Consider the following 17,938-nt stretch of genomic DNA (forward strand, 5'->3'; position numbering starts at 1 on the left):
CAGGAAGTTTTATCGTTGTTTTTTTTTGGCTCTTGTAGCATGTAGTCATCAACAAATTTAAACAGGAAAATCTTTTCCTCCTGTTTTTTCTTCAGATTACAGATGTTGATTGACTGTGTTGCAAAGGTCGGTGAGGAAAAAAATAACCTTCTGTAAAGAAACTTGGAGAGGAATATGGTAAAAATCCTCCATGTTCCATGCAGACTTAAGGAATCTTGGGAAATGATTCAGTGTCCAAGAAGGAAACCCATGGTTTCTCCAGTACAACATGTGTATCAGAGGAAGAGGGCATGATTCTCTATGTGGAAGAAGTCCAGATCCCTATTCATTAAAAGTCTCAATTCTGAAAAAGCTGTGAGACAATCACTTTTTTAACTTTCTCCTTAAAAGGTGAAATGAATGTGACTTTCCCTGCATAAGAGGAAATTTTAATTTAAGGAACCCTAAACCCCGTTATATGGCATGCTATTTATTTTTCTTGCTATTATGGATCTGTTCCGATACTGCAGCAGAAATGTGGAAACAGTGGAAACTCTATCACTCCTTATTATAAAGAAGGGCTAAAAAGCTTAGGTACAAAGTACACAACCTTACTGTACTGGGGGTACTGTACTGTAAACTGAGAACCAAATTAATGATTCAATGGCTTTCTTCAAAAATTGAATTAACCCACTTGTGCCGCACAAATGCATGTATATTTATAAAATCTGACTGTTCAACTTCTTCAACTCTGTCACAGAATCCTCTTCTATCCCTTTGAGAACATATCAGTTCTACTGATCTGCTGTAGGAGGCGCTGTAAAGCACTGCAAGATTTTCGGTGGTGATGAGCGGCGCTACATGTGACTGGTTGGAATTTGATGGGTGAAATGCTAAAATAACACACAGGAGCCGATGTCTGTGCAGACGGAGTTCTAATTAGAATTAGACCTTAATTAAGAATTTAATTCTGACATAGAACTCTGATTTTAAAGTGTTGACAAAGCACACAGATAAATATAAGATCAAAACTGGGATATGTTCATGATCAAATAAAAATTGAAATCAAGAACTGAAAGCACTGCTGTGAAAAAACAAATGATTGTAAATACAATAAAATATTCTGGATTGTGTTTTGATCTCTTAAATTCTGTATGGTAAGATCAAAATATTCAAAAGGTTCTATAAAGGATTTCATACAAGTCATAAGTAATGGGACAGTGATTATTATGTAAAAAGGAGTTGTGTTCAACTTGTGTTCAATCCAGCTGATGCCTCAGTTACTGCTTAAACTTTAACCATCTAGGTAATTTGCATACTTAATCATTTTAAATTTCCTTTTTCACTTAAATATCTAGAGATTTTAACTTATAAAAGTACCTTGAAATCTCCAGCTGTTAGAACATTGAGATGAACTGCCTAATTAAGCAATTTATTAGTTTAATTCAGAGTTCAATTAAGCAAGAAGAACTTAGAATGAAACTAACAAACACTTAGGATACTTAGGATCAGAACTGAAAATTTGATTTGAAGGAAAAACACAGAAAGAAAAAAAAAGTATTTTATGGTGTACTTTTTTCTTGTGCGTTAGTATACGGTACAATCCGGCCGATGTGTGCAAGAGTGAAAACTCTGCTGTTTGTCTGGGCGAGGGCTGTTCTAACTAACTGCGACATAGGAAGCTGAGGTCACAGCAATCTTAACAGAGGACTGTTATATTGTCACCTTGATGCTGCCTTTGAGCACATTCTCCCTCTCAAGAAACAGACCAGCAGGTGTAGCAAACTGAATGGCTTCCTGCCATGGGCTGATAAAGTTAACTTTCAGATTCAAAAGCACTGCAATAGCAGCACTACAGCACACATGGAAAATCTGCATGGGAAATCAGAGAAGGTTGCTGATGCTTCACTTATACATTAAACATTTTTTTCCCCATTTTTACACCTGTGTCAAGTTAAGCATTACCACACTGTTACCAGCTTGGCCCACATTTCCACAGCACTGGCGTGCAGGGTCTGTGCCTCCCACAGGGGCAGCGAGGGTACCTGGAGTCTGGAAGTTGATGCGTCTCATCTCCACGGGGTCTGTGGGGTGGTGCGGTGTGATTTCGGCATTGTTCAGAAGACACTTGGTGCGTGGTTCCGACTCCTTCCGTTTACTGAACAGGCAGAAGAAAAGGAAATGTTCAGCTGAGTGTTATATAATGCAAATGTCATTTTCTTCAGTCACGCAGAAAATAAATCACTCCTTTCATTCACTTTCCAGTTTTCAAAAGTAAAAAGATAGAGGAGTAAAAGCTGCACTATACTGGCTCTCCAATATGATCCAATATATCTCTTTATTTAATCCCCATGGAGGTCAGCTTATATGGGAGACATCTTAACAATATTAACTGTTTCTATCACATAAGCTTCTACTTCATGGACCTTTGACTGAAAATACTCCTATAATTGTTTCTGTGACTCATAGTATGTTAATCATTGTTCTCTGTCTAATGTTAAGATGCTTCCAAATCATTTCACACAGACTGCAAGCAGCAGGGATCTGAAAGTTACATCCTTAGACTTCCTATACTGTATGTCTTTGCATGTAGTAAACATGCTTGTAAGACTTCTTTATAAGAAGTATAAGTTAGGACAGTCATTTTTAACCTGAACTTATGTCATTCACAGCAGTGATTGGTGCTGAAGGCCGCTCTCAGTGTGACATCACTTAGAGCAACTAGAGTGATGGACAGTATACTGCTAGCTGTGTTTGGCAATTGCAATTATATTAGGATTTGAAAAACACAAACTTTTTTAGCAGTGTGCTATGTCAGACAGGCAGTTGCTCAGCCAATGAAATGTCTACTTCTGAGTAAAGGAAAGCCAGACATAATAAGAACTCTCAATTCAAACTGATGAAACCTTAACCTTTAGCACACTTTTCGAATAACACTTGCATTTACATGTATAATATTGTGAAAATTGATGTGAAATCCTACTGCTCTGAGGACAATGTCTTGCTGATTGCACACTAGAAAGGTGTGGCTTCTTTCTGGATATGATCCTTGGATCAGTAGCTGCTCACAACCAGATGATGGGCCAAATGGTCTCATTCTGTCCATAACCTTTCTTATGTTCCATGTTCTAAAGTGTTTCAGCGACTTACACTCCAAATGTGCTTATTATGTTAACCAGCTATAAAGTATACCTAACCCTTACCTGTCAGGTTTGCTGTTTCCAAAGAAAGCAATGAAGCAAGAGGGGAAAGAACACAGGACAATAAAATCAATACGGATCATTTAATTTACACAGAAGAGCTGCAGTCCTCCATAGCGCTTATCTGCATTACAAGAGCCAGTTTTAAGGTGGGTAAGCCCCTGGGAAGACTAATGGACACATGGAAAATAGAACATCATAGAACACAGGCCATCCTCAGGTTCAAGGACAAACCAAGGTAATAGGATGTGCAAGACAGCCATGGAAAGATAATCGGTTCCCATCTTTTTCCACTTCCAAACATCATTAAGATTTACAAAAGCAGAGTTAAACAGAAAAGAGTACAGATCTTTTAAATACTGTACCAACATTGCCCTTCAAACTCCACTTTTATACATATTTGTCTTTCAAAATGCAACCTTGCAATTTTTATAATTCATCTATGACTACAGACTGCTAGAGTCACTTAGCAATCCCTTGCCAATGGAAAATGATGTGTTGTTGATGTTGATGGTTCCATCTCTTTACAAGAGTAGCAGTGTCAATGATACTGTCATAGGCGACTATGAAAAACCAGCATTGCACTACCCGTATCTACAAGCTCAGCACTATTTTATTCATACTACATCTGTAGATCTTACGACCTATTATTGTAACCTATACACTGTTATCACCAAGACACCAGATCACAAGCATCTTTTGTTAAACTGTTTTGAATAAAACTCCACTGTATTACATTTTCACTGCACATCTTACATCTCCAACCACATTTTTCACTGTATTTCTATTACTGTATTGCTTGTTGTGTCAAAGAGTTTAAAGACTAGAAAAGCTTTGTCTCAGTTATTTTCAGTTACTGCATGTCATATTTAGTTAAGGTTGCCAATAGAATGCTGCAAGTGTAGCTAAAGGGAACCGACTGCAGGAAATGTTTCCCATCTTTTTGGTTCAGCTTCTTTCAGCTCCACACCATTCCACTTACTTCTTGTAGAGAAGGATGGCAATGACTATGCAGATAATGAAGACCACAGCCAGCACAGGTCCCACCACCCAGATCAGCCCATCTCCACCATCCATGGGCTGGGGATCCACTTCTGGGGCCATCACCGAGTCAGTGTACGGGCTTGCTGCAAACATTTTCTAAAACACACAAGCACACCTCCAATTTACACCTGCCTAGCTTTACATTAGACTTAAATTCATCATGGTTTTATTGTGTAATAATTTGGAGGTAAATTGTATATATTCAATTTGATTAATCTACATATATCCATCCATTTTCTAACACTGTTTCCAATACAGGGGTGCAGAAGCAATGAGCATAAGGCAGGACACACCCTAGATGGGATGGTTGTCCATCAGAGTCATTTATGTATATTGTGATGCCGCGGAGGGATGTGCCTGGCAAGGCACAGCTTTTCCTGTGGTTTATAACTGTCTTTTTCTAAGCTTCCTCCTGCTGAAGATGGCTGCACGCAGATCACAGTCTGGTTGATGGGACACCAGCAATCACTGACAGTAAAGACAGCATAGATGGAGTGCCAGGCGGAGAAGAAGAAGGTATTAACAAGTAACTGAATTCAAGAACGAACTCTATCAGATTGCCCGGCCTTCAGCCAGCCTAGACTGAACATGCACCTAGCAGTATGAAGATTTGCTACTAAATCTATCATTTTTCTCCAGCTCCATCTGAAAACTGCCACTATTATTTTTCCCCACCTCCAGCTGGAGGGCCACACTGCGGCTATTATTTTCCTCTCCAGCTCTGTCTCAGAGGCAGTGTCATAGTTAAGAGCTCTATTTCCCTCAGCATGGGGTATTTTTTTGCTTATGTTTACCACAGGACAAAACTTGTATAAATAGAAAACTTATTTTTCATTTGAGATCTTGTGTGGTGAGTGTATCTGTGTTCAGGGTATGCCTAGAACCTGTATCCCTTTTGTGGGTCACCCCACATGACACCACAATACAGTATGAAATGCTTTATTTTAATTTTACGCTTGGAATTTTACACTTTTACACAAACATACGATATCCTTAAATTTTAATGCAATGTTTTCTTTTATGTTTTAGGTCGGTGAAACTTATATTATTGGCATTGGCTTGATTACTGATCCATGACTGATCTGTAAAACAGTGCTATACAAAAAAAACAAGTCTACTGTGCAGAGGAAATGGGTCACAAACTGTGCTTACCACTGTTGTCATGTTGAGCTCCGCTAAAAGGAAGAAGACGTACTCCTGGCCTGGTTCTAAGGCCCGGTTCTCAAAGCCATTATAAACAACTTGGTTTCCTACTTTGAAGTAGGAGGGCAGTATGGATGGCTCAAAGCAGGCAGCAATGTAAGGCTTCTGAAAGTCAAGCTGGCGAAGGTGTCTCATGCTTCGCCTGTGCCGGCGCTGGGTGATGTCCTTAAGGAGCTGAGAGAGCAGAGGAGGGAGTCATTTTTAGGACTGACTTCATTACACTGAATTGTCGTTAAAATAAAGAAAACAGCTTTGCATACAGTTGTAGAACAACAAAGCATCTGCATTGGAAGATCAATTTTAATGGACTGGTGTTAGATCATAACTTTACAAAAATGCTATTTCCCCAGCAAGGCTACTGAGGCTTAAAACAGGGAAAGCTCTTATCCAGAGTCCAGGGTAGCGTTTAACACTCCAGCCATCAATGGGCTGAATCGTGTTTATTATCTGCCAACAGCAAGTGGAATTTCCTTAATGGTAGAGTATGGCTTGTCTTGTAACATAGACCTCTGAGACTTGCTGGGTACATTGTGTAAGCTTGCAGTGCTGTCAGTGAGAACCATAGATTGGGCACTGTGGAATAATAAGGGACGGCCCTGGCAAGTGTGCAATTGGTGTACAGTCCTCTCCCATGCATATCTCACCAAGTCAATTCAGAAGTTGAGATTCCTAATTGAGATATACATGTCAATGACTTCATGATGGCACATAGACTTGGTCACATACAATTACAGCCCTCAATCCCGATTAAACAACAGCTACTAAATGTAAGTTTTTTATCACATTCACCAATAGCATATTACTTCTAGCCACCACCACCAGTTTCCTGCTAACCCAAATAAAGTGTGAACTGTACCTCTTCGAGATCCATTTCATCTGGGTTTTTCCAATGCCTGACAAATAGTCCCCGGACTTTCTTCAGGGGAACAACCACCACATAAACATTCCTGCAAAATAACACAGTAAACCACTTCAGAATGTAACAAACAAGTCACAATCCAATTGGTGACCATGGTCATTGGCATGATCTCATGCCAATATTCTAAGATATCACACTAAGAACCTCATTCAGTATATCACAAATGTAACCCACACTGATAAAAATATAAATAAAAAAATTATAAAAGTATACTTTAGACATGTACTGTAATGGAAATATATTTCCAACTGCACTCAAAAACGCAACAATAATTCATTATTGTTAATTGTTTCACAAAAATACATTTAAAAAACCTCAAGATCTACAAGAACCTTCCTCAAGAAATTGAAACCACTTAATTATATATCAATAAACAGTGTATTTCAAACATTGTCTAATTGTCTCTGTATTGTTAGATTTCTTCAAAATTCTTACTTGACTATGTCTTTGTTTTCCAGGGATGGGAATTTAATAGTAAGAGTTCTGTCGCTGTCCCGATAATGATCCAGCACAGGCTTGTGGACCAGGATAGATGGGGCTGTTCTAGCCTGTACCCTGTGTCTCAGGCCACCGATGTTGTCTTCCAGGCTGGTGATCTTGAAGTCGTAGGTAGTGTTGGGACGCAGGTTGGTGATCAGTGCCTTTGTATCCCTGGCATCAACGTCCATCTTTAGCCTGTTATACTCAATCTGATGACACAAAATGAAAGAAGGCAGGAAATGTTTGTGGACCTTTGGATAGGGGCTATATTTTGAAATATCTTTCTCTAAAAGTAAACTAAATGCTGTGAAAATTAATGTATTTTAAACAGAATTAATATCAGAGTTTTATGAGTATACTGGGGTTAAAGAGAAATGCAAAATGTGAAGCAAAACCTTGCACATAAATAAAAGCCCTAAATGTCTAGTATGTATTGGGAGCTAATGGAGCTCAGTGTAATCCACAACAGCAAGTACACCCAGCACCAGGACTCACCGTGCAACGGTAAGGAGATCTGCTCTCTGGGAATTCCCAGGTAAGCAAGATCGAGGTCTTGGTAACCAGCTTGATCCTGAAATTCTTTGGGACGTCTGCCAAGAAAAAACACAAGGAAAAGACAAAACGTTTATAGACAATCCAAAGGCCTGGAGAGAAGTAGAAAGGGAAAGATGCAGTTGTTATTTAGATAAGTCATCCAGCTTTGATGGCTCTGTGGTTTTTCTTCAAGCCTCCGTGCACGGTGATCCACTGTGAAGGGGGCAATCAGCAGTTGATTAAAGACAGGTGACAGAACTCATGAACACGGACCCATGGAGGACATTTCTGAAACTGTTGTGTTCTGTTCGGAAGTGCCTGTCCAATCACCCAAGAACTTGCTAAGGAAATTTGACAGAACTTCTTCCCATATTAATCATCTTTCCTCCAAACACTTTTTTTTCCCTGAATTATAAAAGAGAAACAAGAAATGTGGATGGGCACTGCCAAAATGAACATCACAGCAAGGACAGGACAGACCAAGACAGAGCATGCCCACAGCTGTTTGCAGTGCATCGTGGGATGCCATGCCTGACATCACTTGGAAGTGGGAAAGAAACTTGGAAGTGACAAAAGAACCCTACCTTAGCAGCTGGGGGGGGGAGGGAGGTGAGGCACTAATACAGGGGTGCGCTGGAAGGGGCAGGAGCTGAGGTGTCTTTCTATTGAACACTTACCTTCACGGCAACGCGCATCCCTTTCAGCAACATAACTTGATATTGACTTTTACCTTTAGGTTAGTGAAGTGAGTCTCCCCAGTTTTTTTTATTTTTCGTGTGTTTTTCCAGTCTAAGAAAGAAACAAGCAAACCCTACCTGTCTCGACCGCCACTGTCCGATACTGGATGGGGGGGCTGTAGGGACCTGGACCTACACTGGTGTGTGCTCGGATCTTCACATCATAAGCCGAGTTTGGGCTGAGGCCGTTTAAGGTCAGGCTGGACTGGCTGGCTGGGAGAGTCAGCTCGCTGGGGTTACTGGAGCTTCCCGACTCTTTGTAAGCTACTGTGTACTGGGTGATCACCCCATTTCTCTCGGCAAGAACTGGTGGGAGCCAGGAGAACTGAACCGTACAACAGCTGACGTTGGAGCCCTCAGTGATTTGTGGGTAGCCCTTCGGTACCTCCTCTGGCACGCTGAGCTCCCGTATTACCTCCTCCCCAAAGCCTGAGCGGCTCTTGGCAGAAAGTTTGAAAATGTACGTGGCACCCTTGTGCACGTTGTTGATGGTATACTCATGCTCCTGTGCTGTGAACTCCAGAGTGGCCAGCGGAGTGATGTCTTTTCGGCCAAATTGGAGCCGATAGCCTTGAATCTCCAAAGTGGGTTGGCTGGCTGGCTGCCACTTTACCAGGGCCATGTTGCCTGAGGTCTGCTGGACGGACAGAGCTGGCTTGCCGGGAACTGTAAAAAGAGAAACACAGTGGGGCAACGTTATACTTTAGTCTCTATAATGATATATTCCTTATATTTACAATTTAATTTATTTGGTAGGTCCCCTTAAATCACATAAATGTAGCAATGGTAAAAAAAAACAAAGTATAAAAACCGTAAGATTTCATTTTTGAATTGAATAAAATAAAGTCCAATACAGTGGGTAAGCAGTAGTTGAGAAGGTGCTTGTGGTGTCTGATCTTTTGTACTGTACTGTCGAGAAAGCTGTTTACAAGCAGCATTATTAACAAAATTAATAATGCTTGAAAAGTTACAAAAAAGAAGAAAAAAACTTTGCTGATTTGTTTGGAGATGTGTGTTGTAGAGTACAGGGACACTTTGATGTAGAGGAGTCAGTAATTAAAGATCCCATGGTACTGTTTGTGAGAGTAGGGTTGTTAGAGGTCTTGGCTAAATTCTACACTAGCCTTACAATCTGGCCTTAAATAGTTAAAGCAATTTCTCAGTTCTCAACCAGGTTAGCTGTGGAATGGGGCAGCTGGAGCTGCTGCTGGTGGGGTCACACATGCAAAAAACTTTATTATTAACTTTATAAAACTATTAAGGAGAGAGAAGTAAGCGCCTGCATGAAGCAGAATCCTCAGACTTCCACAGCAAGAACTGTTAAGAGAACTACACAATTGCTCAAACTACCCCATGGATCGAAGTGTTGTTCATGCTTTATCGTACTGCATGGTCCAGCACCTGGAATAGATATTATTCGGAGAAGCTGATTTAAGACACTTTCCCCCTGGAAGAGTCTGGGCATTGTGCTGGCATGCTTCCTAATTACCAACGTCTGGGTAAATCTAGAAACAAGGTCTGCTAGTGCTTACCCTGTGGAATTTAATTCAATATTATTCTGGAAATGGAGTTTTAATCCTTTCAGGCTGTAGCTGAGCAGGCTTTCACTCATTGCACACTAATGAGGGAGCGCAAGGAGCCTGCAGAGGAACACTGATGTAATGATCACCCCTGCCTTCCTCACCAACAGACTAGTCATCTCGCCACTGGACACAGGGCTGCTGCCCTGCTGTGGATATGCCATCATGCTGTGAGGATAATGGGGCCTGCAATGGTATTCTCACAACCAAAGCGGCATACAGTACATTTATTCTGCATCTTCTAAAGTGCCTATTATAAACTTACAGTTTAAATAAATAAATATATTTTAATTTGCTGCACAATGAAAACTTCCAGTTTCCATTCTTCTACTTTCTACACAATTTATCCAATACTGGGTTGCAGAGTCTATCTCAACAAGCAACAGGTACAGGACATTTCAGAACCTGGGAAATGTACTGTAGAGGTGATTTTGAATAATATAGACAGCTGCATTTCAATTTAAAGCCTAAGATTATGCATTTTGTCATTACTCTTTTGATCTGAGCAGAGAATTAATAAAACTCTGTCGATATGCACAATGGCAATAAAATTTTGTGTTTTGTGAGTTGGCTAGACAATGTGTACAACTGCTAAAACGCAACATCATAATACTGGGAATATAGACATTCTGCAGAATTCTGTCAGTGTACTGACAATTACAGTTCCTGCTGTGGGGGTTCACGTTCCAGGGCTGCTGGAAGACCTGAAGTTTAGATGCACCTGGTGGTGGGGGAGGGGGTAGCTCTCAGCCGTGGACTCCCGGAGGTTTCCTTTCAGTTAAATGGGGGTTTCCCCCCCCCCAGTGCTGTGCAGCACAAGGGCCCCCACACCTGCAGTTTCCCTGTCCCGGGCTGCCATGCCTGCTGGTCTCTCTGGTCTGGGCTTCCATGTCCCCTGTTCTCCCTATTTTTTGTGTCATTTAAAAAAAAAATCTGTGTTGTTTGTTCCCCTGTTCCTTCAGGGTTTATTTTTTGTTGTGCGTGCTTTTTTACGTGTTGTGTCTGTTTTTTTGTCTCGTTCCCCTGGAGCCCTACCCAGCCCCCCCCCCTCTACTCAATAAAGGTTTTTACCCCGGAGGAGGGGGTAGCTCTCAGCCGTGGACTCCCAGAGGTTTCCTTTCAGTTAAATTAGGTTTTTCCTCCCCCCAGTGTTGTGCAGCTCATTTATTTTTTGGGCATCAGGAGCCGCCCTTTTTTAAGGAAGACAGCCCTTTCATTTGTTGAGTCTCTTCCAAGCTTTGATCTTTACAGAAATCCCTTTTGCCTCTTGAACCTCTGGCATACATATGAATACATGACATGACATCTTGTGGGTGTAGGGATTAAACTTTCAAGCCATACTGTCCTGAGATGCTTCCAAATCGTGTAGTTCTTGTTGATACCAAAAAGCTATCAACAACTGATTTTACAGCTGAAAGAGATATAGGCCTTTTCTCTTTGAAACCTTTGCTTCTATTCCACCCATTCATCCAACTACCCATCCATTTTCTAACCACTTTATCCAATATGGGTTGTGGAGGAGCCAGAGCCTATCTCTACAAGCTCCTTTTATTTAGTTATACCAATATCTTACCTCTGATCAACCAAACAACCCCAAAAATGTCCATGTCTTCTCCATCCTGTTTTTGTGACCCAGTATTTCAAGTAAGATGGCTAGAACTTCCACAAAAGGCAGTAACTACAGTGTGCTATCTAAGAAGATATGAGTGGATTCATCTTCACAGAGCTTTGCCAAAAACATTATTTCCTCTGATGACAGAAACAAATTCAATTCTGACACAACTGAAAACCTCCCCTACTGATCTTTGGCATTTTTCAGGATCTGAGGTTTTTCATATTCCTTAAAATAACCCACCCACTTTAAACTCTTTTAAATGCAATGGCCTGTCATCTGTTAGATGGACCACACATGCTGCCTGAATTTGCTCTATTTTCTATGTGGATGGGTCTAGGAGGTGTCTAAATTCTACAGCCACTAACACTAAGTTTCAGCTGAAGCATCCCTCCCAGTCTCTCAGTGACTGAGAGACTCTTGTAAGATGCTTGTGTCAAGCACACAGACAGATTTAAAGCTTCAGTCAGTATTTGAACAGGACAGTGCTGGAAATTGAACCATTTCCCATCTGACTTCAGCAAGTGTTCCATTACAGAGATACAGTTAACAAATAGAAAGTAACCTCTTTTTTTCCCCAAAAAGACATATCACACCTTTTGATGAATGGCCCCGACAAAACTGCATGGAAACCACCTTCCCAATCCGAAACCTGAAAGTACAAGCTCTCTAATCTGCAGATTAGATCTTTCAGAATCAGCAGGAATGCTGTGAGAACACAGTTTAAGAGAAATGTTTCACTTTCAAAGCAGTTCCAATGCTAAATGGAAAAAGAATTGCCATGTATGTGATATCTTTGAAAGAGCCAGTGGAGCTGTGCATCAGAAATAAGCATTAAGAGAGCATAATGAATCATGGGCAGAGAAGGACAGCCTTCGCAGAACAACCTGAGGTTTTTATTTTTGTTTATAGCCATTTTCTTGGCAAAGAAAATTGAGTTGGTGGTAATGGGACTTTTACCTCAAAACACTGCTCTGATTAATGTTACTGCAATTCCATGCTAATGACCGACTGGGCACAACGACAGCCATTCTCTCAGACTGAACCAACAGTGAAGGCAGCAGAAAACAAGCAGCCCAAGGACATTCAGACACCTCTCACAATCTCCAGTCCTCCTCTCTGCTACTGATCGAGTAGCTCCAGCAGAGAATGAGAAAAGCTGGCTGCTGATACAGCTCTGTGCCTGCATCACTGTGAGCCACATGCGTTACTGAACCTCTGCATGTTCGCTGCTTGGATGGGATATAAACGACAGTCCTGCTGGGGGTTACTGAAAAACTTACCATCTGTAGGTTTTGGATCTAAAGTGCTTTAAAACCCTTTGGGATGAAAAGCACTGTTCAATTACAGGAGTTCTTAATTATTTTTAGGTTATTGTCAGGAAAAAGGGGATTTAGCACATCTTCTAACTTGATTTTGTTGGTCTGTTTTTTTAACTACAAATTGATCATTTCTTTGCTTCTTATAATTACAAAAGCCAATGACTTGTGCTCAACAAATAACTTGGAATCTTTATGGGGAGCAGGACAGACCATGCTACTGGATCTCAGTAGATTACATTATGGGATAAGCCTATTATCAATCTTCATTATCATATAAACTTTCCTTATCTTTCAGTAATAAGAGTTGTTCATTACAGTCTAACCATTATTGACCTGGCTAACAGTAGAAAATATCTTCTCTATATTATCAATTAGTTTTAATATTGATCCATTCTAAAGTTTTCCTAAATCCTGTAAACATCATTTGAAACGCTTTCATAGTGACACTCTGTGTAAGTGTAAGATTTTTCAAAGAGAACATTGGCTTATTTTATTGTTGAAATGCCACACAGAACTGCCATGTTTCTGTTTTCATTAAACTGGAAAAATACAGTATCTTTTAATTTCCCCTTCCTGCTCTGTTCTAACAACATTTTGGTTTCATTTTGTTCACACAAACGCTTGTGGGTATTTGGAACAAGCTATAGTATCTCTGTTGTTGAAGCTGAAGCTGTGGGTTCTTTCAAGATCCTCAAATCAATTAAGTACTACAACAACTAAACAAGCTTGAGAGGGTGAATGGACTCTTAGGTTCTGATTGAAATAGTGAAGATGCAGGAAAATTATCTGTGGCTTTTTTTCACAAAACAACAGATTGGTTCCAAAATACACAAATGCCTTTTGTTCAACACATTGACAAAGAGCTGTAACTGAAAGGCAGCTCTGTTTCTGCAGAATACCAGGTAGAGATCTTGACCAGGTATACCACTGTTATGGGCTGATGGTGTGATTTTCTTACACCTTTTTTCACCTGTGTGTGTGATGAAATAAATGATGAAGATATCTGTGCTTTCCTGTATTGTCAAGTCTATCTGAATTCCACAAGCTGCTGCCACAGCTCACTTTACCATTAGCTCAGCAGTCCAGCTTGGTGACTAATTTGCATGTAGACTCCTATGGGTTGCTTTGACACGCTGGGAATTCTCTTTCTCTTTTAAAGTGCTAGTATGACAAGAGGATCATCTTATTTATTCTGAAGGTGGCTCTATGAACGAGGTAAAAAAAATTCTAAACATTGTATTAATGAAGCGATACGGACATGTAGTCTATTTTTGTGACTCAAAATATTTTAAAACTATAGTCATGAATCACATCTACATTGGAATGAAACAAAAAACAGGCTACAAACTTTAAACTATAATAAACCTATTTAGATATAAGGGGAATTTATACCTGAAAGGCAAAGTTATTTATTTTTCCCTGCACAGTGTGTGACCGAGCCTATGCAAAAAGGCCATTATTCAAACCAGTGCTTTTGACATCTCAGCCAAAACAAAAGGGTTGTCAGAAAATTAAGACTGCTCACTCCAATAAACATTAAGAACCACTTTTGTTAAGTGGAAACAGAAAATTAGCTGAAATTATGATTTTGATTATTACTGCCGAGCAGAATGCCATTCAAAAGTGCAGTCGGGTTTAGAGTCCATCTAACAGCACACTGATTGCATATTCACAAACAACCACTTTCATGGATTAATCTTACAAAACAAGCATCTTTAAGCCTTCCTCATTACTACTGTGTTTGGAAACCACTAGAAGTGCCAATTTAACTGCAAAATTGTCAAAGAAGATATTAAATTACTGCACTGTAAAATACTCATTAAAAAAGGCATAGTTAAGGCAACTTTTGTTAAATCAACCAGCTGGTTGTTAAAAGCAAAAAAAAAAACCTGCACCATAAGAAAGGACCCTTGTGCTGATGAAGGTGACTTGGGACGCAGTGTAATTGTTGGTGAGGAGATGGAGAGCGGGGTTACAGTCTCCTTGATTGCGGCCCCTCCCTTCAGAGAGCGCCCGCCCCAATCCCTCGCAGTGGAGCGAGAAGCACGTTTCATATCAGGGAAGGAATTAATGGATCCTGTTGACACAGAGGCTGGTGACTGGCTGGGGGTCGAGCTGCGCCCTCATTGCCTCTCCCAGCTCGCTCGCTCCTGTCTGGGTCTCTCTCTCTTTCCCTGGGTCTGTCTGCCCTGCTTGAGCCGTGAAAGCAGAGAGCAGGAGCCGAGGGACACAGTGAGACAGCCAATCGAAACAGAAACTGCCACTGTGTGGTAATTAGGCTTGCAAATTGAGACTAGTTAACAGATACTTATTTTTTAAAGCACAAAGTATATTTCAGCCAATAACGATCACCAAGGGCTCTACAGTGTTTTAATCCTAGAAGTGACAAACAGGGAAAAATGGGGGAACATTTAATTCAACTTCCCTTCACACTTATACCTTTAACTACTTGCACTTCCTGCTTAAGTGTAAACAAGAGGTACACCTGAGCAATTTAATTGAAGTCAAAATAAGGTAATTAATACAATAATGAAGTGCAGGTTTTTTCGAAAACCAACAAGAAACAGTTTTGCAAACATCATTAAAAGCATTAACTGAATACCTGTTATGACCTTGAAAAAATCACTTTCTTTGACATTCTTCTCACTAACACACATTAAGAACACCTTACAAAAACTTTAAGCTAAAGGTGGCAGTTTGACCCGTCTTGCTCATTTGGTTGCTAGTATCTAATTGCTACCAGAATTTTATCCAGCTGTTTTGTGAAAGAATCAGCTTCAGAAACACAGCTGGGTAACTTGTTTGTAGCAGTGCCTCCTGTTTTTCTCTCTTCTCAATTTTCGCTTTTTCCCCTGGGATCGTAGTCCTGATGTAGAATCTGATCTGAACTTGAAGCTGATCGGAACCTCAAGCCCAGGCTTGTTTGAAAAACAAGCAAACCCCCATGCCCCATGAAATCTGTGTACACAGTAAAACCATAGGTATTAGGATATTCAGTGCATAGTACATTTAAGTAGGGAGCTGTGTCAGCATGCGTAAGCTGCAAAGGAACGGGTAAAGTTTTATTCCATGCCAAAAGGAAAAGAAAAGAGACAACATTTCAGCTGCGGAGCCTTCTTAAAGTGCGAAGACCTAATCCAACAGAAATACTGTCTTGAACTCAAGACGGTTTTGGTGATAAATATTATTTTCTTGTTAACTCTGCATGCAGGCCACATTAGAACATTTCTGAGGTGAAATGTCTGCTGCACACTCTGTACTAGTGACTAGTGAGCTGGAAAAGCAACTTCATGTCACAAGTCTCGCGAACTCCCGAACACATGGAGACTATACAGTGCTTTCATAAAGTTCACAGTTTTGCATTTAATTATGAAATTGTGAGATACTGATACCAATTAATCTATATTTTTACCAAGATTTAATAACCGGTCTGAGAATTTGAGACTTCAGTTTCCCATTAAGGAGAAATTGCACTGAAGCAAGGATTTCAATCGCCAGTTGCCTGAAGAACTGTACTTATAAGAGATGATTTTCAGCACTTAACAATCAGTGTTATAAATTAACTGCAACCATAAATGTATTCCATTCCCTTCATTAGAAGCCCGAATTCAAATAGTCAAATGTGTGGTCTAACTGGGCTTATTTCACCCTTTTTTTGCTGTTCTCTTTTCATTCAGCGAATTCCAGTCTTTGGCAAGACAAAGTCTTTACCCACTTTTCTCGGAAGTGCTAGGGTTATTCAAAGACCTCTCCTGTATAACATGGGGCCAGCAGGTCTACTAAATGCTAAGTAGTGCAATTAAAATGAGAAGCATCCGGGGTCTTGGGGGCTAATTCGCCCCTGTCACATAAGGCGAGCAGACTCCAGCTCCTGACTCCAAAAAACCCTGAGTCGCCTTCATTATAACCTGTGCCTCAGTGCCAGCATGCAAACTGCTCTGTTCCCGGGGGCAATGCTGTAATGAGGATATAAACTATTAGTGTGGAAAAAAATACAGGGATAATTGCAGTTAGTGATGTCACAGCCATTGCTGGTGTGAATATGGGCTAGGTGTGTGGTATCTTCTCTGTGTACAGGGAAAGAGGTGAGCCTGTAGAGGCAATTGCTCTCAGCTGTGTTTCAGAGTGACTGCTTCCACAGGGAACCTGGGTCGCCTTGCAGATAGTTCAAGCAGAATCATCAGGTACCTTTAAGAATAAACTGAAATAAAAGGCGTGACCAATTTTTAAAGTTTGCTGCAAGAAGAGCCACCAAAGGGTGTGGATTTGCACAACAATGTCTTATACAGCAAAACCCACTGTATGGAACAATGAAAGCACTAGTGAGGAAACCAAGCTGATTTAGTGTTATCATCTGTCCTCGAGTGAAAAGCTTATTTTTGCTTTCTTTTACAGGCGGTAAGAGGACACAAGATCATAAAAAAGCCATTTGGACCACCTTCCTTGCCTTGCCCAGCCCCTGGTGCATTATTGATCCAAGAATGAATCCAGGTTTCTGGTAAAATACATTTAATTTAAAGTACTGTGTTTGCAGTTAATTTTCTTTTCTTTTATATAGTTCTGATTTCCAGAATTTCATCTCAGGGCAGTTAAATCATGATAATAATGATTGTGAAAGTCATCCCTGCAGAATGCTGCACTGGATGAGGTGCTGCTGTCTCTACTACTTTTAAAGTCTCTGCTCTTGTTACAATTAAGCATCTCAGCTTGGCACTCTGTTTTCCATTATTTAGGTTCCAGTTTTCAGAATGTCTTTAAGAAGCTCCCACTAATAGACTATCCACTTTTTCCACTATCCACTGAAATAAAAGAGAAGATGACTGGAGCAATTCTAAGAATGGACTTATTCTCAGGAGATTTTATGAAAAGAGCCATTTGGGAGACCCCTTGCCAATTTATATCTAATTGCCAGCATGGCTTTACCAAGACAGAACAACACTGGACTGTAACTACATCCCTTCCCTCTCCCTTACCCCTCTTTTTTTAACTGCCTGTCATTATACTGATAAGTGAGCCAGCCCTGCTGTCTGTGAATTATTGCAGCAAGATTTAAAAAGGAATCCTTATTGTAACGCTCAATTACACTGACACACAAGCACTGAAATGTTAATTTACTGTACAAGTCTTCATTTCTGCCAGTATGGAAATGGAAAAGAGAAGCTCTTTTAAGTAACCTGCTTTAAAGTGACAGTGCAGTGTTCAGGAAAAGCGAACATTTAAAAATGCTAATGAAAGGGAGGGGGTACCATTACAAAGCAACAAATTGGAAACGCTACATTTAACTTCACAATCATTGCCAATCATAACGACTGTGGAGCACTGAAAGAA

General features: G+C 40.4%; 1 protein-coding gene across 8 annotated transcripts in view; it reads right to left on the reverse strand.

Moving 5' to 3' along the window:
* ptprsa (protein tyrosine phosphatase receptor type Sa) overlaps positions 1–17,938 on the reverse strand; it is a 314,111-nt gene that overhangs the window by 57,304 nt on the left and 238,869 nt on the right. For 7 of the 8 annotated variants that reach the window (XM_088622185.1, XM_088622187.1, XM_088622191.1 and 4 more), the window contains 7 exons: positions 8,175–8,762; positions 7,321–7,415; positions 6,781–7,034; positions 6,283–6,373; positions 5,376–5,600; positions 4,162–4,319; positions 2,025–2,137 (listed from right to left, as the gene is read on the reverse strand). In XM_088622185.1, coding sequence (XP_088478311.1) covers positions 2,025–2,137; positions 4,162–4,319; positions 5,376–5,600; positions 6,283–6,373; positions 6,781–7,034; positions 7,321–7,415; positions 8,175–8,762 — 1,524 coding nt within the window. The remainder of the gene's footprint in view (positions 1–2,024; positions 2,138–4,161; positions 4,320–5,375; positions 5,601–6,282; positions 6,374–6,780; positions 7,035–7,320; positions 7,416–8,174; positions 8,763–17,938) is intronic. The other variant, XM_088622192.1, reaches the window with a different exon arrangement.

The sequence above is a fragment of the Lepisosteus platostomus genome, chromosome 27, assembly GCF_059453375.1.
Source record: "Lepisosteus platostomus isolate fLepPlt1 chromosome 27, fLepPlt1.hap1, whole genome shotgun sequence".
In the NCBI taxonomy this organism is placed as follows: Eukaryota; Metazoa; Chordata; class Actinopteri; order Semionotiformes; family Lepisosteidae; genus Lepisosteus; species Lepisosteus platostomus.